The sequence below is a fragment of the Chrysemys picta genome, chromosome 2, assembly GCF_011386835.1.
Source record: "Chrysemys picta bellii isolate R12L10 chromosome 2, ASM1138683v2, whole genome shotgun sequence".
Lineage (NCBI taxonomy): Eukaryota > Metazoa > Chordata > Testudines > Emydidae > Chrysemys > Chrysemys picta.
This window is the reverse complement of record NC_088792.1, coordinates 18,587,657-18,613,145: the sequence shown is the minus strand read 5'-3', so window position 1 is coordinate 18,613,145 and position 25,489 is coordinate 18,587,657. Positions and strand designations below refer to the sequence as shown.

The 25,489-nt window shown below is 41.7% G+C and overlaps 1 protein-coding gene across 2 annotated transcripts; it reads left to right on the top strand.

Moving 5' to 3' along the window:
* Positions 1-24,263, top strand: XRCC2 (X-ray repair cross complementing 2). Of its 2 annotated transcripts, XM_005297187.4 has the most exons (3): positions 1-175; positions 6,894-6,975; positions 22,296-24,263. In XM_005297187.4, the coding sequence occupies exons 1-3, from the start codon at positions 137-139 to the stop codon at positions 23,009-23,011; spliced, it is 837 nt and encodes a 278-aa protein (XP_005297244.1). In that variant the 5' UTR covers positions 1-136; the 3' UTR covers positions 23,012-24,263. The 2 variants fall into 2 exon arrangements, with proteins under 2 accessions (XP_005297244.1, XP_042715142.1); XM_042859208.2 differs by lacking the exons at positions 1-175; positions 6,894-6,975 and adding an exon at positions 286-653.
* The last annotated feature ends 1,226 nt before the right edge of the window (positions 24,264-25,489 follow it).

Sequence of the window (25,489 nt, the reverse complement as noted above, 5' to 3'; positions counted from 1 at the left end):
AAGAAGGACTGGTCGTGCCAGTCTAGGGGGGGGCGGAGGGACGTGGTGCACTGCGCATGTGCGACGAGTGGGCGGTGGGGCGGGAGGCGCCGCTGCTGCTGGGCCCGGTCCCGGTCCCCACCCCCTCCTCAGCGCTATGAGTGACGGGTTCCGGAAGGCGGAGTCGGGCACTCAGGTGAGGCAGCGCCCCCTCCTCCCCGGCCCGGGCCTGGCCGCTCTGCCCCCGCAGGGCCCGGGCGCCAGGACTGGAGCGGCCTCCCCCGCACCGCCCCCACGCGGGGCTCCGAGAAGCGCAGCGCGGGCCGGGCCGGCGTGTCCCGGGTGGTGTCGCGCCGCCCCTCGCAGCACCCAGGCCGGCAGGGGTTCCCCTTTGGCGGGGGCAGGGAGGACACGGACACGTTGAAAAGCCCCGCCTAGGATGTGGGTGCTGCCGGCCGGCGCTGGGCTGGGAACCCAGGAGCTCGCGGCCGCGGTCTCTGCCCGCTGGCACGTCTGTTTCGCCTCGCTGCAGACCGCATCCTGCCCGGACACGGCGGGGCTGCCTCCCAAGGGCTGGCGGCCCGTCGAGAAGATGTGCGCCCCTGGCCCGCGCCGGCCAAGCCGCCAAGTGTTGAAGTATGCGCTTAATTCCCGTGGAAGAAAATGGGGCTTAAGTATGTGCCTTGAGTTAAGCAAATGTTTAAATACTTTGCTGAATAGGGTGAATGGCTGAATCAGGGCCTGTATCCACACACAGGTGCATGCTGATATTAACCATGTATGGGACTTGTAGAGCTTCAATAGTGTAGCCAACACTACCTATCCCATAGAGCTGGAAGGGACCTCGAAAGGTCATCAAGTCCAGCCCCCCCTCCGGCCTTCACTAGCAGGACCAAGTACTGATTTTTGCCTTAGATCTCTAAGTGGCCCCCTCAAGGATTGAACTCATAACCCTGGGTTTAGCAAGCCAATGCTCAAACCACTGAGCTATCTCTCCCATCCTGCCAAGAGGGGGGTCTCCCGTTGGGGTAGGAATCCACCTCCCCAAAAGGTTCTGTCAACGTAGCGCTGTCTATATGGGGGGGTTAGGCTGTCTTAATGGCATCACTCAGGGTGTTGGATCTTTCACACACCTGAGTGATGTAGTTAAACAGACCTATTTTTATAGTGTAGATAAGGCCTCAGAAAGTTTGAGAGACTGTTGTTCACCTTAATGGACGTGAAGGTAGAGATGAATTGTAGTCACGTAAGCACTTTTTTAAAAACTTGGAAGATTTTAAAATTGCCCTGTGAAGTTTTGCTCATAGCAATAAGGCTTATGTTTCTTTAACTCTTCATCCAGTTTTTCTCCACCCTCCTACCACCCACCCTCTTTCTCTGACCTTTTGACCCTGACCAGTACTCTGAAAGTCTTTAAATCTTGCAGCAACACTTCCTTGTAGAATGTTGTGTAGCTCATAAGAAAAAAATTCTGTGCCAAACAAATAATTCTTCAAAAATCTCATAAAATGAGCTTTGTAAAAACAGAGTGACAATGGAAGCTGTAAGAGGTGAAGGTAGTAAAAGAGAGTAAGTGAATTTTGATTAAGCAAATAGCTTGTGAAAGGTAAAAATGTCTCACTCTCATTTTTTGACCAGTGGGTCTCTTAACACTTTTAATATATTGCTGAGAAATGTTGCATATTATTGAATGGCACGCAAAAATGTGCTGAGTACCTCCCAAAAGATATAGGGAAAAACTCTTTAAGTTCCATTGAAGTACCATTCATTTTCAATTGGACTGAGGCTCCTAAGTGATTTTGACATTTTTTGAAAAATTTTCCCAGTGTCCTTTCCTCAGCAAACTTACCATTTAAGGCCCCTGTCCTGAAACTTATTCCACATGGGCAGATGTCTTTTGTCCACAGGGACCCCTATTTTCTACACACTAATAATCACATAAAAAGATCAACTGTGATAGAATGTAAAGTGCAATTATTCAGAAATGTATTGAAAACACATCTAGGCTACTCTCTTACTAAGGTAGATACACACAGAAAAGCACTGGAAGGTAATCATTTTGTGGAAAAAAGTTAAGTTTATGTGAAGGAAGAAGTAAGCACCCATAATTAAATTATGGCATGCTGATCTCAATAGTGACCAGATGTTGCTGTATCTCTTCCAGTTTTTTCTGTTCAGTTACTTTCTTTAGCAGTGCTGTGTTAACTGGTTATTTAAGCCATTCACAACAGAAGGTAGAAGCAAGTGATTTCTGTTATTGCAGACTGATCCTTTGATGACTACAAATATTTTACCCTATACAGTAGAAATGTTAAGAAGGTAACATGAAACTGCCTATGCCAGAATATGGCCAAGAGACTAGGTAGTCCCAGCTCTCACGAAAAGTTCAATATATCTTTAACTACCACAAATGGTAAGGTCTCCTCTCTTGTGTCTTATCTGAACGTAGTTTTGCTTCAGCCTCATTAGGTGTGTAGTATGGACAGACCTTTCACAGAGTTTGTTGCAAAGTTGCTTGTTGATCCTGCCAGGAAATCCCACGGTGCATAGCATGATACCAACAGAGCAAGTGTCTGTGGAGATTCTGCTTCAAAACTAGGAAGAAAACACAAGTATCATAGAAACACAGATGCATTATCATCAATGAATTGTGAATAATCTGTTTAGTGCTCAAGATAAGCACCTGTAGTTATTTTCATTCAAATATGTAAGCATTCAGTTCAGATAACCACAGGTTCATATTTAAGCTATAATGATCAATGCACCAGATATTTTCTGAGGACTAATGACTGGATGAAAGGAGCTGGAACAATCAAGAACTACTAACTAATCCCCAGGAAATGCCCTATACAGAAAGTATTTTCTATTCTAAAATGAAAATTGGGGAGGGGAAGAGTATGGATTTAAAAAAAAGATGCACGTTTAGCTGGAACTGAAATGGCACTTCTTTAAAATTAATGCTGCATCCAGTAGTCAGACTGCTTATATTACCTTAGCATTCAGCAACTAACTAAATGTGAACAACTACATGTACACATTTGCAGAGCCTTGTAAAACAATAGGAACCTGCAAAGCATAGGGCAGGTTTCCAGCACAGTTCATATTCTCTTGAGATTCCAAGGAGCCATTAGTTCTAAGACACACTTGTTTTTATAGTTTTCATAATGTACAGAGACTTACAAAAAACAAGTACATGCTTTTAATACAAACTAGGAAATGCATATTAAGGTAATCTTTGATGCAATGATATGGCAGTTTTTGAAGTGGTGCCTACGTTCAGCCATCATAGCAGGGTACCTTATATTTGTAGAGCAGTACAAGTGACTTAGCCTCACATCCTCCATTCCTTTTAAGATGTGTGGCTAAATCCTGCACTGGTCTGAAAATCTCAATCATAGTTTCTAAATTGAATTTTCTTGTCCATGCAAAACTGCCGAGTTAGTTGAATGTAATTTTGTCTTAATTTGTATCAGGAGAGTTGTTGAAACATCCATACTACTAACTTTTCCAATAAAGTGTGTTCTATTTAAAAAGTAGGGAATAATTTCAGTTTGAACACCACCAAATGTCATAGATCTTCCTTTTTTTAAAAAGAAAGAAAAACTTGAACACTATACCAGCTAAATATTGAGTTATACCCTTTTAAGCAAGAACATCTCAAAACATACTTAAGTCTTCCCCCATTCATGTTTAGGGGCATTCTAGTACAAGAAATTTCAGAATGGTGGATGAGCAGTGCTGTGATAAATAAATGTAGTATTGCCAAATTCAGAAGATCAAAAATCATAAGTCAGACTCCAAAAAAAAAAAAAAAATGTAAAAGATTATATTGTGGTGGGTTTTGGTCTGTCTTGTTGATTTTTTTTTTTTTTAACTCCCCTTGCCCATCCACAGTATGTGTGTGAGATTTTGTTTCTCACTCTTCCAAAATTATTGGGTAAGATGATTTTGATCTCAGCAGGAGCTCTCATGCTCACATCTGCACATCATTTCCCCAGTAATTAATTCTGCACCCCACTGTCCAAATCTATCTTGTCCTGTCTGTCCCTGCATCGGTTCTTCCCCCACATCAGTTCAGCTCATCCCTCCACACCCCATCAGTTCAGCCCCGACAGCCTCACCTCTGCTCCTCCTAGACTCTTCACCCCCATCTCCCAGGCCTGGGGGGAGAGGAGCTGTAACAGCATCTTCCCAGGCGGGGTGTGAGGGGGAGGAGCATAGGAGCTTTCTCCTTTGCTCAAAAGCGTGGAGGAATAGGGAGCAGAGCTGCTGGGCTCGTTCAATCCCCTGTGCTCTCCCAATGAGAATGGCTTCAGGTTGCTGAGGGGAGGGAGAGATAGTGCTCTAGCTATAGCAGCTCTGATGGATTACTTTGCCCTAGAAGGCTGGCAAGTGAGGCATGCAGCAAATCAGAGGGGGTTTCCCCAGGCAGGGCTTAAATTTGCATAAAAGGTGGAGCTTCTCACATCATCTCCAGACAGGCTCCAGGCCCAGCCAAAATCTTGTCATTCACAAAAAAAATCATGAGAGTTGGCAACACTGTAATGTAATGCAATAATTAATCATATCATGGTTGTGCTGAGGATGCTGTGGGAGCCCTAAACACACTTTGTGTTGTGGATTTAAATGAGTCTTAAACGTTTAATAATGTTTTAATAAACATGAATACAGAAACACATCTATCTGCTGCTCCCTCTTTATGCCTTTTTTTAGGTTGAAAGAGAGTAACACTATTGGAACTTTGCCTTCGAAAACCATACTTAGCTGAAATCTAATAATTTATCATTCTAGAGGCAAGGCTGTTTGTTCAAAAGTCTTAAATATATTCTTAGTGTCTCAGCTTGACAGCCTGTGTCTCCTGATGGCTGAGGACTTCTTAAGCATCAAAGTAAAGCAGTCCATGATCTTGCGAGACTTGGATCTCTAAAACAGATATTCATATAATATTACTGTTCCCAGCCGAACTGTTATGTAAGATTTTTAGTAAACTTTATTTGACTTGCAGAACAAAGTAGACTGAGTGTTTTGTCTAGTAAATAGCAGCAAAAGAATGTAAGGAGAAAAAGGCTAGATAGCAGGATAACAAGCTAACCTTTTCAATTACTAATGGATATGTATTATCTTCTGGACATATATAAAATGAATGACATTTGTAAATATGAACCATTTGCTATGAAAATGTCTCACAGCTAAGTAAATGTGTTAAAACACTCTTTGGAGTTCTTGCATATCATGATATTCTGGTGAATTTCACTTGGCTGCCATCATATTAAACACAGTGGAGCAGTAAAAGTCATGGTTCAGAGAAAGCAGGTAAGCAAAGACAGAAGGGAACAGGAGACTCACAAAGGGGAAAGATGCAGTGCAGGATGATGAGAATGGAGAGAACATAAACACGGGAGGGAGAGAATCCATAAGCACGAGGGAACAGCAGCAGCACAATATAACAGAGCAAGTTATATTCAGTCTCTTCCCTGATCCTGTTTATACAGAATACTATAATATATTTTTTCAGTGAACATTGGTAACAAGTTGCAGTGTCAAAACTGTAACCATGGATCTAACATGTATTATACAAGTATTTCATGCATTGAACAAATGCATGAATAATAGATCCAGTATAATGTCTATTAAAGTGTTTTTATTCTACTTTTAATGAGCATCTCATGAGACTCTTATCAACACACCTGAACAGAACAGTTACGAAGGCAAATACATTGACATTTTATTAATAGAAATGAATGGTACAATGTCTGTGGAAGTGTCTTACTTGGACTCACATCATAACCTCTTGAAGCAAATTCAGTGTCACTTAGAGTTTTTATACTACCATTAAAAGAAAACACAGAAAATTGGTTTTTAAATCATTTAAATTGACAATAGCAAGGAGATTCAGAAGAAAAGTCCATCAAATATAGTGTGGAGGAGGGAGAAATGTGTGCTGGGAAGTTATGTTTAGAGTTATGTGCTGAGTGCCCAAAGGATATGGCTAGGAGGGAGATTTGAGACACTTGTACAGAATTTATTTTATTCTAAAAATCATTAATTTAGAGCTTATGGGTGGTTCATGGAGACTGAAGTGCTCTGTCTTCAGGACGTATACTCTGGCAGCAGTGCAAGCTTTTTTGCCAATGTGCTTTAATCCATGTATGGAAGGACATTTCTAACAGTGGGTGAAGTGTTCATTTCTTGAATTGTTGGCCTCTTTGTTGAGACTGCCAACTATAGTGCATTTTTTATGTGGACACCTGTCCATTTAAGAACTGGCCCAAGAACACCCACTTGCCTTACAAAGGCTGTTGAACAGCCATCGTGTAATGACTTTTGGTAACTACCAGCCTGTGCTGTGTTTGAACAAGTGACGGTGAGGTGATAGGATCTGTAGCCCATCGGAGTCCCACATCTAATGTAAGTTGAAATATGTAAGACGCTTTTACTTATAAATGAGCTGAGGGACTGGATGACTCAGGAGACTGATAATGGGGAATACAGCCTTTCACCTCCAGATCGTTACTTTGAAGTCACTGTCTGATGCCTGTTACAAAAGGAGCTTCTTTCCTTTCATCCTATAAAATGGCAACATTTCCATATTTCAAAGACCTCCATTCTTGCAGCAGTTTTATCTGCCAGTAGCTCATTCTTGTGGTTTTGTAAATACAGGTTCTTACATGGCACTTATCGCCATGGAATCCTGGTGCTCGTTGCTAGGAGAGATAGAATTACTGTATCTATTACTGTACTGTCCAATCTCTGAGCTTGCCACATGTCTGCAGAAAGGCATTTTAAAATCAAATTAATCTGTTGACAGAGCTATCATTGAAAACCCCCTAAGTTCTGTGGTTCTGTTGTATCTTGATTCCCATGACCCATTATTTTTAGTTAACACGACGTCTTTTTATCTTTTGTTTTTAAAGCTACTTGCACGACTTGAGGGCAGAAGTTCTCTGAAAAATCTTGAACGTTGTCTGTTTGCAGATGAAGGATTTCCCATTTATGGTAAAAAAAAATATATATATATATATATTTTATATATATATGTGTGTGTGTGTGATCTTACAAAACTGTACAGTATCAAAGTAAGTTTATGTCAATCAGGTTACTTCGAGCATGCAAATAGCTGTAAAATCCTGAATTCAGGGAGAGACTAAATGTTGACATAATATACTTAGACTTCTGTAAGGCATTTACATTTATCGGTACTGTAAAATATTTTGATTATGAGACTGGAATAGTATATCAACATGACACACATTTAATGGATTGAAAACTAACTAACTGATAGGTCTGAAAATATAATTGTAAAAGGGGAATCATCTTTGACTGGGTGTGTTACTACTGGGTCCTGCAAGGATCAGTTCTTGGCCTTGTGCTATTTAGCATTTTTATCAGTGACCTAAAGGAAAATATAAAATTATAGATGACACAAAGAATGGGGGAATGGCTAATAATGAAGAGGACAGGTCACTGATACAGCGCAATCTAGATCACTTAGCAAACTGGGTGCAGGTGTAACCCACACACCTCCTGGGTGTGGTGTTCTGTCACATCTAGTGGCACCAAGACCACTTAGAGAGAGTTAAATGAGTCTGCTCCTCAGCCGTAGCTAACAGCCACTTGGCTTTTAGCTCATGCACTAGAGGCACATGCACTAAGCGCCAGAGGTCCCTGGTTCAATCCCACCCGCTGATGACCGGGGTCTCTCAGTGTTACACAAGCAAATAATATACTTTTTGATATGACCAAATGTAAAGTCATTCATGTAGGATCAAAGGCCATGCTGTCCTGGGAAGCAGTGACTCTGAAAAAGACTTGGGGGTAACAATGAATAAGCAACTTGAACATGAGTTCCACGGGCAATATTGTGGCCAAAAGGGCTAATGCAGTCCTTGGCTGCAGGAACAAGGGAATCTCTAGTAGGAATAGGGAAGTTATATTACCTCTGTATTTGGCACTGGTGCAACTGTTGCTGAACTGTTGTGTTCTGTTCTGATGTCCAATTCAGGAATGATGTTGGTAAACTGGAGAGCCACAAGAACTGTTCAAGGATTGAAAGATATGCCTTATAGTGAAAGACTCAAAGAGCTCAATCTGTTTAATTTTACCAAAAAGATTAAGGGGTGACTTGATCACAGACTGTAAGTATGGGATACAGAAATTTGATAATACAAGGCTGTTCAATCTAGCAGACAAAAATATAACAAGATCAAATGGCCGGAATTTGGAGCTAGACAAACTGAGTCTCAAAATAAGGCACAAACTTTTAACAGTGGGTGTAATTAACCAGTGGAACTGCTTACCTAGGGCTGTGGTGCAAACTCTTATCACTGGCGATTTTTAAATCCAGTTCGGAAATTCTTCTAAAAGATATGCTGTCGTTCAAACAGGAATTAATTCAGAGTCTTATGGCCTGAGTTGTATAGGAGGTCAGACTAGATGATCACAATGGTCCCTTCTGACCTTAGAATCTATGAAATCAAACAGCATACATGTCAATTTGGGGACCACCATCTGGAAAGCAGCAAATATGATAAACTAAAAGGACCTTGCAGTGAGATGCCAATGCTGTTATGTTTGTCTGAGGGAATTTAATGTAAAATTAGAGAGGCAGTAGTGCCACTCTACGTGACCCTGGTGCAACTGCATCTGACTCGTGTATACTTCTGATTCCTCCAAATTACTATGAGTATAGGAAGAATTAGAACAAATAACAGGCAATAAAAAGGATCATGATGACTGAGAAAAAGAAAGTGTGTACAGTCTAAAAAAAGATTAATTGTGGAGCATTTGTGTATTTATAGCATTTAGACTACATGTGGAACAAAGATGGTGGCTAGTTGGGAGAACAAGGCAACATCAGTAAGACTATATGAAGGGTAGAGCACAATATGATGAAGTGAAGATTTTTGTTGTTGATTTTTAAAGATGAAAAAATAAGTAGATGATTTAGATGACGAATTTCTTTTAGTCTTTGCAGAAGAACTGGGAGATCAACAGGAGGGATTTGAATGAGGAAAAGGGTAATGGCCTGGAGTATCAGCTCAGGAAGGCTGTTCCATGATAGTGGGTAACATGAAAGAAAGCATAAACCCAGTTGTAGGGAAAACTGGCCAGTATGATCTTACAGCAGTTGTTGCAGCCATATTGCATGTGTATTTTAAGGCTATCAGACACATGGAGTGGCTGGGTCATAATTGGGGAAATATGGCAATTTAAAATTGAATGAGAGAATTCATGTAAAGCTTTTGAACCAACTGTCTTTCAAAAGGTCCTTCTTTGCGAGTAGGGAGGGCACAGATTCTCTCTGTGTATGCGTGGCTCCCCCTCACCTAGATTAGTATTCAGTGTATGAATTCATAACCTAAATTAAAATTTATCCAATGGCTTTTGCAACTCCTATTTGTACTCTATCAGTGTATGGACTTTTACTGAGATATTCATCTTCTCAACATTTACTTTTGTTGAAAGATGGACTCAATTTAATATTTGTTTCAAGAATTAAATTTTGCAGTTGTCATTTCCAGTGGGAAAGCATTAAACAGATTCACTGTAACAGCTGCTTTTTTGGGTGCCTGTTCCAGCTTCCTGCACCAGCAAACTGTTATACAGGTGAAACCTTTTGGTTCAGAGAAGTTTGAACACTTTCACAATAAGGCTAATTCACATTAGTGAAGTTTTCTCAGCTCAGGACTGCTTTCTTACTCCATAATAGTAATAAAAACCAACTACTGAAATTGGTAAGTACTCTAAATAATGCTCTGTAGAGTTTGCAGAAAGGATAACCTCTCTTTTTAAAACAAACACAAAAAAACCTAATGACTTTTCAGTCTGTTCTTTACTTCTTGGGTGCAAAGTACCAAATAGAGATTTAGCTGGAACTATTTCTTGATGCCCTTCTCTTTTAATAATAATATATGGAGATATACCTATCTCATAGAACTGGAAGGGGCCCTGAAAGATCATTGAGTCTAGCCCCCTGCCTTCACTAGCAGGACCAAGTACTTATTTTGCCCCAGATCCCTAAGTGGCCCCCTCAAGGATTGAACTCACAACTTTGGGTTTAGCAGGCCAATGCTCAAACCACCAAGCTATCCCCCCCGATGCCCTTCTCTTTTCTGTGGATGTGAACCAAAATAATACCAATCTTAAATTTGTAGGTAGGGCCAAATATGGTCTTCACAGAAGTGGAGTTGCACAGGATGTAAACTAGTACAGATTTTGACCTGTATTAATTAATTTTGTTATGCAGACCCTTAATATTACAAGTTCATTTAAAAGATTCCTGCAAGTCATTTTTACTTACCTGAGCCCATATACTTGTTATTTTGATCTTTTTTCCTAGCTATGCTGGTTTAAACCCCTGATGAAAAGCTAACTTTCTATTAGTCCTCTCACCTTAATTAGTTTCATTTTTGTAAGTTGTCTTAGTCATGTTACCATGCCATATATGTGAATTATTTCATAAACATCTTCACAGAAAATTTTATTTATTTTTTAGCATTTTATTAAATTAGCTATGCTTTTTCCTGTTTTCATTGTATTTGAAACAGAACAATATGTACTGCAATGTTTAAATAAATTATACATGATTCCATTACAGGCAACCAAGTATTCATAATGAATAGTCAGAGCATCATAAAATAGAAGCAACGAACATTTGGAGCTGTAGTGATATTCCAGCCACTGTTCCTAATCATGAGGGAATTGTGCCTTTAAGGATACATCAGCACATTACATAATACTGTACTGTATTCCTAAATAGTGGAAATGGCATGAGCTTTAAAAATAATTTTCCACTACTGCCAATCAAGTTTCTCTCTACCACCTTTGAATATCAAGCTTAGGTGTGGGTGTAAATGTACAGCTCTGATTTTCAGCTTTAATATGACACCCAAAATTAATTTGAGGTAAACATTTCCTCCCCCTACCTTCACTTGCAAAAAGTAGAGAATAGTGACAGCCTCTGCCCAATTTCCTAAATGACTAACCTATCATTGTCACAAAGCATCTGATGGTGTGAAAGCTGCAACAGCCTATAGTTAAGGCTACGATTTAGTCACGAGTATTTTTAGTAAAAGTCATGGACAGGTCATGGGCAAGAAACAAAAAGTCACAGCCCCTGACCTCTCCATGGCTTGTACTGTAAATACCCCTAACTAAATCTTAGGTGCTGGGGTGGGGGGCAGGAGCACTCCAGCGGGCGCTGACGCTGCTCTGGGAGGGGATGGCCCGGGGCCCCGCCACTGCTGCTCCAGGCAGGGGACAGTCCAGGGCCCCGTTGCTGCTGCTCCGGGTGGGGGTGGCCCGGGGCATCACTTCTCTGGGGCAGCACCCGGGACCAGCTGCTGGCCCCGGGCCACCTGAGCAGCGGCCGATGCAGCTGGCTCTGGGGTCAGCTGCATTGGCCCCTGCAGAAGTCACAGAGATCCTGGAAAGTCATGAAATCTGACCTCCATGAAGGACTTGTAGCCTTACCTATAGAATAATACACATCACCATCACTACCACTAAGTGTGATAATAGCCTGACTTGAATTATCTACTGGGCTGCAGTGCAATGGAATAGTTCTACCAGCATTTGCTAATTAGTAATACTTAAGACATCATTTCTGCTGTGTGCTTTCTGAGATAGGATGGCTAGAACTAAGCACGGTATTCTAGGTGAGAACATACCATCTATTTATATAATAGCATTTGAGGGTATGTCTGTACAGCAACATACATTCGGGCTTGAGCCTGGGCTGAAGCCTAATTCCCTTTACATGCACACACCAATTGTGCTACCCTAGGGCTTAGACCTAGGGTCCCAGGACCCTGCAGGTCCCGGAAGTCCTTTGGATGTATCCCAGAGTTCCCAGCAGCAGAGAAGCAGCATTGTAGGCAGCCAGTGCAGTGGCCGGAAGCACCATTACTGCCTTCCTGTTCCAGCTCCTCCTTGCTGCTGCACGGAGCTTGCCTGGAGCAGGGAGCAAAGCTGACAGGCAGGAGGTAACTTCTGGCCACCGGGATGTTAGGAGTCATCCCTCACCCAGCACTACAGCTCCCCTTCCCTTCCGGGGACCTCTTGGTCCCACTCCGGTCTCTGGCCCTTGCTCCTGGGCCAGTGACACCCAGATCTTTTTCCCTGTATGATTACAGATAATTAGAACCAATCTGTACTTATGAATAGTCCAGGGTATTCTTTACAGTGTGCATCAACTTGAATTCAACAGTACTGAATTTCATCTGACATCCGGCTGCTCATTCACCTAGCTCTGATAGGGCCTCAATCTCTAGCCTTGATTGATCTAATTAGCTTTGTGTCATCTGGAAACTTTGCCATGCCATCAGCACATTTTTTCATGTTGCTGTTCACCTACATGGTCTATTAGTAAATATTAGGCATCACCAGTCCTAATATGGAAACCTTCTGTTAACCTCCTTCCATATTAAACTGGCCACTTATTCCTGCTCTGTATCTTAGTCTATGACAGTACAGTACTTCTTATCCCATAGTTATTTCCCCTCTTTTAGAGCACTTTTTGAGATCTACTGACAAAAATATAACAGGTGATATTAGGTAGTATTAATATTTATTACTATGTTTCCTTAACAGTCTCTTGTGAGAGACTTTGTCAAAGATTTTTTTGCAAGTCCAGTTGTCAGCCAGTTCTCCTTCCTCTGTTGTGTCATGGTTTGCTTGCTCTGATCCGCAAGGGTGAACTTCCTCCTCTTATCTTACTCAAGCAGCCCAGTCACTAACTTCGTGAAAATCTAAATTTATAAATTATGCTATAAAGGGCTCTCATTACATAGTGGTTCTTATTGCGGGCAGCCTCTTTGATAATCACAAAGGCACAGAAGTTCCCTGCTCCTTCAAGTTTTTTTACAGTCCAAAGTGCACTTCTTTTGAGAGAATGGGTGTTAACTTCAAAGTCCAATTCAGACATAAGTCATACCTAACAGTATCCAACAAACTTCAGAGGGAGTTTAAATAAGATGTCTTGTCCTTAGATTAAAACCAGTAAACCCTCGGAGAAACTTTTAGAATAGATTTTCATGAAACTTACCATTTTTATGTAATTAAACTTTTTGGAAGCATTTATCAGGTCATACCGGTCCCCAATGCTTGCTGAGAACTCTTCCCCCAGAGCAGAGCTTTACACAAGGTAACTTTATATGAATACACACAAAAACGAAAACATCTTTTAAACTGACAAAACCAAATATTTACTTCATAGAATAACTTATAATTTTCTTAAACTCACCACTGAGAACAGTGAAACAGTGCTATCCCCTACTTCACCTAAACCATTGTGTAGCATTGTTGTGTGCGTTTTGAACAAGCTGTATTTCACTTCAGAGATGGATGAAACAACTCTTAATGTTTAATTGACAAATCCAGTAACTGAGCAACATTCAAAATTGCCATTGAAGGCAATGGAAGTCTTGTGCAGAAGCCAATGGCAGGACCGAGCCTATATTTTGTAAAGCACTTTTCAGGAAAAGACAAATTAGTTCTAAAATATTTCAAAGGCTCAGAGAAGGAGCTGGAGGAAATGACACCACCCAGCATATTTGAAATGACTTCTTCATGCCAGGTTCATATTGTAACAGGGTTCTGTGATTGTGGTCATGTCCTCAGCACATTATATGTGACACAACAGAATAACAGATGCCTGAAAGTAGCAGTTTTAAATATTGCGAACTCTGAATAGGAGAGGAAAGTGAGGATTTATTTAATATACTGAATAGTCCTTGCCCTTAGTCTAGCAAGGGGTATTCAGCACAAACAAACAAACCCTGACTGCCTCCCAGGCCCTTCCGTATAATTTTGGAAACATCAAAAATTGAACTCCAGTTTGAAAAGACACTGCTGAATTTCACATGGAGAGAGAGTTTTCATGTGCGGCTGAAGTGGATAGAACTGTCACATCATGTGTAAATTACCTCTAACACTTCCAGTGTGTGAAGCAAGAGTCTCGATTCACTGCTACTTCCCTTGTCCCAACTTCTCCATGATAGTCTGTGTACTTGTGAACAATAATAACCTATGAAAGTTGAGTAATGACTTGAAAAACCCTATTAACTCAGACAGGCACAAACATATTGGAGCAAAGCTGCAATTAATTCTCTGCTCTTGCCTTCCTCTGGAAAGCTCTTACCCCATTTACACTTGCCTTGGTCATGGAAATGCAAAGCTTGCTGCAGTTACAGTTGTGCAATTCTAATTCTGCCAGAATAGAGCAGTTAAATGTCCACCTTACTGCATATGCTTTTACCATAATGGGTGAAGCCCTACATGGAATTAGCATACACCATAAAAAAGAGAATAGTAGCTTTCTAAAATGAAAAAGAGAGCAATTAATAAATAAGTTAACTTTTATCTTCCTCTGATGTAAGACTGAATTTTTAGGTGTCTTGCATGTGTATCTGACAAAACCACCTCCCTACTAATGGATTATACTTTCTAGTTTGTCTTTTTAACACTTCTTTGCATTCGGGAGTGTGTTTTTAATTTATTATTTCAATTGTAGATGAAGCAGAATTTTCCAAGTAGGTTGCATCTGCCTGCAAAGAGAAAAATCCCCACCTCAGATGGCAGAAGAGTAGCTTCCTAGCTCCCCTGCAATCTGCAATTCCATCTTCCCAAAAGATGCAGTTTCATATTGCAAGCACTGTCTGAGAAAATATGTAATAAATCATAGAATTATAGAAATGTAGGACTGGAAGGGACCTTGTTAACTTATCTAGTCCAGTCCCCTGCACTGAGGCAAGGTAATCTGCTGACTTTCCCATTGTCAGTCACAGGTACACATCACTAGCTAGTGAAGGGGAACAAGCACATTGCATACCTGAAACACTACAGGCCTGTTGATGCTACAAAAATAGACATATCTAAACATGACAGTGACATGTAACATGTTTTTTCTTCCCTATGTTATCTCCATTTTTATTTTTTCTTTGTATATTTATCAGAAATAAAAGTACAGTCTTAGTCTATTATGTAGCAGCCCCCTCTTCAAGCCCTATCCACCTGTAATGACAGAGGTGCTGCCAGTCAGTGTTGTCCAGTTGCCAATCTTTCATCAATAGCAATTTCTTTAACACTAAGTCCTTGTCTATATGGGGGGTCGGGGTTTAGTTTGCACACCAACTAGTATGCCATACTAATAGCATGCACTCGGGATAGCTGTGTCTTTTTTCAGTTTGCATCATTGTGTATACATGCCTGGGGTTTGGTGCATAGAATCATAGAATATCAGGGTTGGAAGGGACCTCAGGAGGTCATCTAGTCCAACCCCCCATACTAAGCATATGGCAGTCTAGGATGGTATCCCATGGTCCTTTGCTTCATTGCTGACCTATGTGCATTCTGGGATTTTTCTCACTGCACATTGTGGGATGAATAGAGGAAGCCAGTGGAATATTAGGACTTGGGGTGAAATTCAAAGTATCCCATGATTCTGCTGTCTCCACCTCATGCTTCCTCTCTGTCTGGGCAAGCTAGCACCATTTTAAATTGCTGTCTTTTGGTCAGCATGGACCAACAATGCATCTTGCAGCTTTGGTGGCAACCCCAAATATACAGAGGCTGTTTGGGCTTTTTTTGAGCTGTTGAAGCTACAGGGCTTTGGCTTTGGACTTCACCCACTGCACCACTGAGCAGATGATGTGGCGGCAGTAGCAGCTCCTCCAGTAGCAACAGCAGTGTTGGCAGAAGATGGAGGATGAGGAAGATGACAACAATCAACTGCAAGTATGTGAGCTCTTTCTGGAGCAGCTTCACATGGGGCAGTATTATTTCTAGACTCAGAAATCCAGTGTTGATTGGTGGGAAAGGATCATTCTGCAGACCTGGGGTGACCAGCAGTGGCAAGAGAATTTCAGAATGGAAAAAGTAACCTTTTTTCAGATCTGTGCTGAACTAGCACTGGCGCTGCAGTGACAGTGTACCAACATGTGGTAACACAGATCATTTGAGAAGTGGATCACCGGTGCCATCTGGAAGCTGGCCACCCTGAACGTTACCAGTCCATAGCCAATGAATTCAGCATAGTGGCCCCAACAGTCGATCTCCCTGTCATGCAGGTGTGTGGTGCCATGCATAAGGTAAGGTACTGTTGCACCAGGTTATAAAGCTTGGTAATGCTCAAGAGATTATTGACGGCTTTGCACAATGGCGGATGCGTCACTCAATAATTGCCTGTTCTGTTCATTCGCTCTGAAGCACCTGGCATTGGCCACTGTTGGAAGACAGGATACCATTGGTCTGATCCAGCATAGCCATTCTTATGTTCTTATGCATACATGGGGCTCCCAAACTGTATTGTGCCAGTGGATGGGACCCATGTGCCTGTTTTCCCACACACACCAGGGCTCTGAGTTTACAAACAGAAAGGGGAATTTCTCCATGGTGCTCCAAGGCTAATTGGCCACCATGGCAGGTTCATAACATAAATGCGGGATGGTCTGGAAGGGTCCACAATGCTAGGATCTTTTGCAACTCAGCTCTATTGACCGTAATGAATATAGGAGACTTTGCCCCCAAGATCACTGTGGACAATAATGGAGTGGATGTTGGTTTGATTATCCTGGGATACCCAGCATATCCTCTGCTTCCCTGGCTAGTGAAGCTGTTCACAGACCACTTGGACAAAAGGAAGGAACTGTTTAACTATAACCTCAGAAGTTGCAGATGAGAGTGGAGTGTGCATTTGGCTGTCTATAAGGAAGGTGGTGCTGTTTGTGGAATAAGTTGGAAGCCTCAGAAAAAACCTTGCCTAAAATTATAGCTGCATGTAGTATTTTGCACAGAATTTGTGCGAGTAAGCTTAACGATGGGTGAGAGGTTGAGGTGTAGAGACTTGCTCAGCAGTCTGAGCATCCAACAAGGCATCGACTAGAAAATGGAAACAGCCTGGGCAATACTGTCAGGGATGCCTATTGCTCTTTCTTTGAGTCTCAAGCCTGAAACTGGGAGCAGGGAGGAATGGTTTATGAGCACTGCAGTGTCTCTTATGGGTGGTAGAAGTGGAACATCGTGCCACTCATTATTTTGTCTTATGCCTGTATCTTTATACTTATGCAAAATTTACAGTTTTTCTGTGTACCATTCATTGCAGACGCTTTCTGAATACCTTTTTTTAATTAAACAACAATTTAGTATGTGACAACCAGAAATAAACCTTTAATTAGAACAACAATGAAACACAGCTTTAAAATGAGGCCATGCATTAGAGGGCAGCACACAATAGCATGGGGGAGCAAAGAGAGGTTCCAATTCATAGATGAGTAAACGCTCTGCCTCTTCTTGTTCTTCTCCGTTTGGTGTCGAGTATCAGGGCTCAAAGTTTTTGGGCTGTTAGGTGGCTCAAAAGAGCCGGGTTCCCAAGTGCAATTGTTCTTGCTGTCATGAGTTTGGGATAGGGAAATAAATGGCAGTGGGATTAGGAAGGAAACTTATGATGGTGTTCCCAGTACCCAGTATTGTCCAGGGCTGCAGAACATGGCTGCGTCCTGGTTGAGGGCACTGGATTGTTTGTGTGTTCACTAGCAGCATGCACTGCAGCAGAGTATTCTGCTTCTGTATTACCCTCCAGGAGTTGCCTCGGCATGTCTCTGCAGTGTCTTTAGCCATAGCAACACTGTCTCTAGCCACTTTACAGCTCTCTCTGGATAGCTCCATGTCTTTTTCTCTCTGACCTCAAATGCAACCTTCAGCTCACCATTGGTTTCAAGCTTTTGGGGAGAGTCTGCAGTGAGGTTTGCAAACATTTCATCCTGAGTTTTCTTTCCTCCTCAAGGTGGCTTCTCCACCACTGGCAATTTTTAAATCAAGATTGGATGTTTTGTTCTAAAAGATCAGCTCTGGGAATTATTTTGGGGAAAGTCTGTGGCCTGTGTTATACAGGAGGTGAGACTAGATGATCACAATGGTCTTTTTTGGCCTTGGAATCTATGAAAGTTAGCCAGCCGCTCAGCCATTGATAAATCCCTGACCTTCGGTGTCTGCCTGCTGCAGGTGCCATTGCAGGGAGTAGGGTTAAAAAACAAGTGGTTATTGTTCATATTCCAAAGAGGCTATGATAGCTTTTAACATCTATTTCTCATTTCCCCTCCCTAAGATTCTTTCCAGTCTTGGGTGGACTTCAGAGATGGTAAGTGGTGTGTGCATGGGGGCTAGTTTGGGATTTTTGAGTGTGCAATGTATGCTCTTTGGGTTTGTAGTTGTGCCCTGAAGGCTGTGGCGGGGTTGGGAATTATGGCTGTGTTTGTAGTTAGTTAGGCTGTGCCTTGCAGGTGCTTATGCAGTGTTGGAGGAGTAAGCAGGGGACATCTGGAGGCAAATATCTATGCCCACATCTGGAATACTGTGTGCAGATATGGTTGCCCCATCTCAAAAAAGATATATTGGAATTGGAAAAGGTTCAGAAAGGGGCAACAAAAATTATTAGGGGTATGGAGCAGCTGCCATATGAGGAGAGATTAAGACTGGGACTTTTCAGCTTGGAAAAGAGACAGCGAAGGGGAGATATGATTGAGGTCTATAAAATCATGTCTGGTATAGAGAAAGTAGATAAGGAAGTGGTGTTTACTACTTCTCATAACACAAGAACTAGGGGTCACCAAATGAAATTAATAGGCAGCAGGTTTAAAACAAATAAAAGGAAGTATTGCTTCACACAACGCACAGTCAACCTGTGGAACTCCTTGCCAGAGGATGTTGTGAAGGCCAAGACTATAACAGCGTTCAAAAAAAGAACTAGATAAATTCATGGAGGATCGGTACATCAATGGCTATTAGCCAGGATGGGCAGGAATGGTGTCCCTAGCCTCTGTTTGCCAGAAGGTGGGAATGAGCGACGGGATGGATCACTTGATGATTACCTGTTCTGTTCATTCCCTCTGGGGCACCTGGCACTGGCCACTGTCGGAAGACAGGATAATGGGCTAGATGGACCCTTGGTCTGACCCATTAGGGCCATTCTTATTTTCTTATGTTCAAACGGGACAGTAATCCCCTCTGCATCCCTATTAGGCTGTCCTGACTCTGGACAGTGTTACACTGAGGCAGGTGCAAAGAATGGTCTTATTCAGAGGGGCAAAGGGCAGACCATCAAGACAGAAGCTGATTGCTTGGCTGATCCACTTGCCATTTTGGAAAAGGGACAATATGGCTGAGGGAGGCTGGAGCTGGAGACTCAGAAAAGCTCGCAGCTCACATCTTACAAAAATGGCTGCAGTGTGTGGCACCTGGAACAGAAGTTTGCACAGCAGTATGATAGGGAAATAAATGGCATCTGAGAGCATGGCAGGGGGGGTACAGCAGGAAATTATGATGGTGTTCCCAGTACCCTGTATTGGCCAGTAGCTGCACTGGACTTGCGTGCTGAGGGTCCCTCCATAGGATCGGCCTCCTGAGTCCCAGGCTGGGTTTTTGACTGGGAATCAGGCTCACTTTCTACACAGCTACTCTCATGGTCTGGAGTACCAAAGAAATCCTGGCTTCTATGGACAGCTCTTCACTGCCCTCCTCATGTCCCTCCTCCAATGACTCTTGCTGCTTGTCCTTGGGGGAGAGGTGCAGGGTCCACAGCCTCCTTGTGTTCAGTAGTGGTGTAATCACTTAATATCTTGTCCAACTTCTTAAAAAATAGGCAGGTTATATTTCCATGGCTGGACCGCTTCTTGGCATCCTACTTTTAAAGTAAGCTTTCTTGAGCTGTTTGATCTTTATCTGGCACTGCTCAGTGTCCCAGTTGTGACCTGTGGACATCTGACTAGCAGTGTCCACAAACATATCTTTATTGCAGAGGCTGGCCTCAAGAGCTTATTGCCCCAGTTCTGCTCCTCAGATGGCAGTGAGTCTCGCCTCAAGCATCTGTTTCGAGCTGTGCTATGTTGTAAAGGCTGTGAGAGTCATATTGCTATAATGCCAATAATATTGGAATCCAGGAGCAAATGGGGTGATCCTGGCACTGTGCCAGCTTTTAAACTGGAGCGGGGACATCTGGTCAACTTCACCCCATAGCAGTGGAGAGCACACAGGTGCACAGAGAGGTCAGTAATGGGCGCTGCAGAGCAATGTGGGATAGCAGTTGGATGACTGCCAAAGTAACGTGCAACATCATTGCATCCACATGAACAATAGATCACACTAATTTGCATCAAACTTAATACACTTTGAAAGAGGACTCCAGAGTTTGTGATAAATACAGAGCTAGTGCACTCTAAGGAATTGCGTCATGTACGAAGGCATTTTCGGACCAGACCAACTTGAGTTAGTGTAGACTAAACTCCTTTGTATAGACAAGCCTTAATTAACAGCAGGTGAAACTTAATTATGTGTTTGCGGTGGGAGGGGGAATAGAAAAAGGAAATTACTTGTTCATGTGCAGTCATCAGTAGCATATAGTTGTTAAACTATTAGCCACAAAATGGATTTTTCATGTGAAATGTGATTTTAGTTTCTATTTTATCATATATTGCATTAACCATTGTAGTAATCATTGTAGGACATACTGATAAAGCAGCATGAAGAATTGTATTTTGCAGGGTTTAATTAGACATCAAAATTAGGCAAAATAATGCAAATGTACTGTTGGGGATTTTGGGGTGAAAAGTCAAAACTCGGTTCTTTTTAATTTCTTTTAGGAGATCTCTTTATTTTATGTTTTAGTACTGAATACCATTGACATGCATCATCAGTTGAATCTGTGATGTATGTTCCTTGCTTCTTTCAGGGGGCTGACTGGGACAGGAATGGGAGAAGGGCGTGTTCTACATTTGTTCTACTTGTCAAAACAACAAGAAGCCACAGAGCTCCCTGGGCCAAAAGGAAGAATTGGCTTCTTTTCAGGAGTTCTGATAAGGATGTAGCAATCTGGTTTAACAGTAACAAGTACAGTGATTCTCAAACTTTTCTTTTTTTACTGGTGACCCCTTTCACATAGCAAGCCTTGGAGTGCGACAACTCCCCCCCCCACACACCTTGTCATAACTATAAAGGGAAGGGTAACAGCCCTCATGTGTACAATACTATAAAATCCCTCCTGGCCAGAGACTCCAAAATCCTTTTACCTGTAAAGGGTTAAGAAGCTCAGGTAACCTGGCTGACACCTGACCCAAAGGACCAATAAGCGGACAAGATACTTTCAAATCTTGGTGAGGGGGAAGGCTTTTGTTTGTGCTCTTTGTTTTGGGGGGAGTTCGCTCTTGGGGCTAAGAGGGACCAGACATCAATCCATGCTCTCCAAATCTTTCTGAACAAGTCTCTCATATTTCAAACTTGTAAGTACAGCCAGGCAAGGCGTGTTAGTTTTATCTTTGTTTTCTCAACTTGTAAATGTACCTTTTGCTAGGGTGTTTACCTCTGTTTGCTGTAACTTTGAACCTAAGGCTAGAGGGGGTTCCTCTGGGCTCTTTAAGTTTGATTACCCTGTAAAGTTATTTTCCATCCTGATTTTACAGAGATGATTTGTACCTTTTTCTTTAATTAAAAGTCTTCTTTTTAAGAACCTGATTGATTTTTTCCTTGTTCTAAAATCCAAGGGGATTGTTCTGGACTCACCAGGAATTGGTGGGGGGGAAAGGAAAGGGGGGGGGAAATTATTAATTCCTCCTTGTTTTAAGATCCAAGGGGTTTTGGATCAGTGTTCACCAGGGAGTTGGTGGAAGAGTCTCAAGGCTACCCAGGGAAGGGAGTTAGCCCATTAGGAGTGGTGGCAGCGGACCAGATCTAAGCTGGTAGTTAAACTTAGAAGTTTTCATGCAGGCCCCCACATCTGTACCCTAAAGTTCAGAGTGGGGAAGGAGCCTTGACGCACCTTATAAATTAAAAACACGTTTTTATATATTTAACACCATTATAAATGCTGGAGGCAAAGTGGGGTTTGGGATCAAGTATCAGGAGGTAGCCGTGTTAGTCTGTATCTACAAAAACAACAAGGAGTCTGGTGGCACCTTAAAGACTAACAGATTTATTTGGGCATAAGCTTTCGTGAGTAAAAACCTCACTTCTTCGGATGCATAGAGTGAAAGTTACAGATGGAGACTGACCGCTCACAACCCCCCTTGTAATAGCCTCATGACCCCTTGAGGGGTCCCGAACCCCAGTTTGAGAACCCCTGAACTAGTAGATGTAGATCAAGGGGGCTCAAAATATTCTTCTAGACTTTTTTTTTCTGAAGCAATGAGCACTTGCAGCTGTCAATGCGCGCTAGCAGCTCGGAATGAAGTAAAATCAGGTCAGTAAATCTTGAAAATGGAGCACATGTTGCTTACAAACTATCTCATGTGCTTGGTTTTTTTAATTTTGTTTTCTTTTTTTATTCTCAGGAGATGTCGTTGAATTCCATGGTCCAGAAGGAACAGGAAAAACAGAAATGCTTTATTACCTGATAGCCCGCTGTGTCCTTCCAAAATCGGGAGGAGGCCTAGAAGTAGAAGTCATGTTCATTGATACAGACTACCATTTTGACATGCTTCGCCTAGTTACCATTCTTGAACACAGACTGTCCCAAAGTACAGAAGAAATGATCAAACAGTGCCTTGGAAGGCTTTTCCTGGTTAATTGCAATAGCAGCACCCAGTTGCTTCTCACTCTTTACTCTCTAGAAAACAAGTTTTGTGCTCACCCTTCTCTCTGCATTGTGATTTTAGATAGTATATCAGCTTTTTATTGGATAGATAGAAGCAATGGAGGCGAGAGCTGTAACATTCAGGAGATGAATCTGAAGAGATGTGCTGAATTTCTTGAGAAGCTAGTAAGGGAGCATCATTTGGTCCTGTTTGCAACAACACAAACGATTATGCAGAAATCTTCAAACTCCACGGAAAGCTCCATTCCTTTAAAACTTCACTGTGAAGCTGATGTAGAGTATAGGCCTTATCTTTGTAAATCATGGCAACAAATGGTAACCCACAGAATATTTTTCTCTAAGCAATGTGATTTTAGCAGTAGCAAAGCGTTTTCGATTGTTTCTTGTCACACCAAAAAAAAACATGTCATAAAATGTTCATTCAGTGTTGCAGAATGTGGAGTTCAGTTTTAACTTCAGCCTGTCTCTAAAACTGTAGTAAATCTTGGCACATCACAGTCTACTTAGCTTTACTTTAAGTAGTTTAAAAAAAAATCTTTTAACCTATTTTATTATCTCAGATTGTTAATTAATTTTGTCACCCACATTTAAACGTCTTAAACTCAGTAAACGGCAGAGGAGTTTAAAGCTTTGAATTTCTGCAGAAGGTCAGCTTAAAATAGAGGAGAATGTTGAAACTGCTTGTATGTGGTTGATGCATAAAGAGATTAAATGAAGAAGATTAAAAGTTTAGGGCATCTTTAACTCCTAATATACTTATGTAATGTAACATAGAGAGTATACAACCAAATGCACTGACTTCAGCTCTGTGTCATAACCATCTTCCAGCGACTTATGCTAGTGATTGTGTTTAGGCAGATGTTAGCTCTTTGTAAATATTGGTCTTAATTCACTCCCATTAGCATGGGACTATACACTGTGCATACATCCTGTGTCAGCAGGCACAGTTACACCCAAGGGGACGGAGGGATTCATCTCCTGTAGGGAAAGGTATGTAGTGTTGGTCAGGGTGGTCCTAGCCAGCACTGCCCATTTGTGGAATGTCACATGCTGGGGGAATAGGGATTATGGCTGTCACTGTTCTGCCAGCAGTCCACAAGCATCTGCAGCCCTCCCAAAGTTGAGGGACACAGGGCCATAGTTGACTGATCCTAGGAGGTAGCCCGAGGCCCCTGTAAGTTAGTGACAGACCTAGCAAGTAGTTAACATTTGAAAGGAAAAGGGCTAGAAACTTAATTTTTTTAAATAAAATTTCTAGCTCCCCTTCTCCCCCAAATCTGCAATGCCATATCTCTGAATTTTATGGGCCAAAAGGCTGTGGTTGCTCACAACCACAAGCAACGTGGTTTGTGTTACAAGTTTTAGATCCTCATTTATTATTATCCCAGACACTGTTTGGAAAATCAGTCTAGCCACAGAAATGCTCACCCAATTGTGTAAATACCTAACTTACTTTCAAATGTTCATCAGTCCATTACCCTATGTCTCCCTTTAGGTGTATCAGCTCTACAAAGCCAAGGGATTGCATGGACCATCATAATGCTAAAATGTATTCTCAAAAAGCTCCTCTACATTTCATTTTCTTTTGATCTAGGTTTTATATCGTGTCCTCCAGTATTTGAGCATTCTTTGTACCATGCTATCTCCTGCAGACTGTATTTTAATAAATAAAGACACACATGTGTAAATCATATGATTTGAAAAAGGCAGAGGAGAAGACTCCTGGCTAAACAGCATATATTTCTTGGTGCACTTTATGTTCAAAGCCATGTGCATCAGTTAGTTTAGTAATCATACAATAAGTTCCTTATTGCATAACCTTTTAGAGGTATTGTTAAATGTTACTACCCTTTTACAACTGTTTCACCTCTGTGAAATGAATTTTCATCCAAGTATAGTTCCTAGCACTAAGGTATTACAATTACTAGTCTCAGAAGCCCAGAATTCTCAATAAAGAGAGACCGACGCATTTTCACTCCTAGAGAGGAAGTGGGTAGAGAATGGAAGATTGATAAGGAAAGCTTGCACACCTCCTGCCCCTAATGATAATAGAGAATACTTTAGTTTCAATGGCTGTTAATTTTGGTTCCTTTCACAGACACTAAAGACTGATTTACAGTGGTGAATGTAATATACTACCACCACCACCATCGTAGGTTTGTATCTGTTTAAGGGAGAATGGAGGCACCCTGACACAACTTATGTATTATAAAATTGTGATTTGAAAGGCAGATCAAAGTAAACATAATGAGGAGTGGATGAACAAAAAGATGTATATGCACTGCTACCATGGTAAGAAACAAGGAGTATATGGAGAGGATAAGGAATCCAGAAACACTTCCTAGTAAAATGAACATCATGTATACAGGAAAAACAAGCAACATAATATATATATGAAAACTCAAATATGTGCTGTAAAATTATTGAAATAACTAAAGAAACAAACTTGAGCTTGCTCCTTCCATATTTATTCAGAAACACTAAATATGCAATCCAGTAAATGTACATCCTCCTCGTGACTGTAACCACTTCTGTATGCATTGGCCTGACATGCTAGAGCTCCACTCCTTCCAAGAAGTGCCTGTGAATTCAGGTTCCCTTGGAACAGTCCTATCAGAACCCTTCTCACATGGAAAGCAGACAGCTTTTCTACTGTACCTCATCTCCCTATCCATTTAACCTCCCCCCCCCCCCAAATTAACCTCTGAATTATGATAGGTTCCTGTGTCAACTCTGAAGTGTGTGTTTCTATGATAAGTTAGGTCTGTGAAATTCATTCTGATCATATCTTGCTCAAGAAGTCTAAACTGAAGCTGTTTTAGTGTGCTAATACAGATGAATTGGCCATCCCAGGAATCACCCTTCCTTTACATTGGACAATCTAGAATTCCACCCTTCTTTATCTGAAGCTTGCAAAGCAATGTGATTCCT

Excerpts from the sequence above, each read along its gene's own strand:
- XRCC2 (XM_042859208.2), top strand. The coding sequence starts at position 419 with ATGTGGGTGCTGCCGGCCGGCGCTGGGCTGGGAACCCAGGAGCTCGCG. Across the intron at positions 654-22,295 it reads TGGAAGAAAATGGGGCTTAA|GAGATGTCGTTGAATTCCAT; the intron begins GTATGTGCCTTG and ends TTTTATTCTCAG.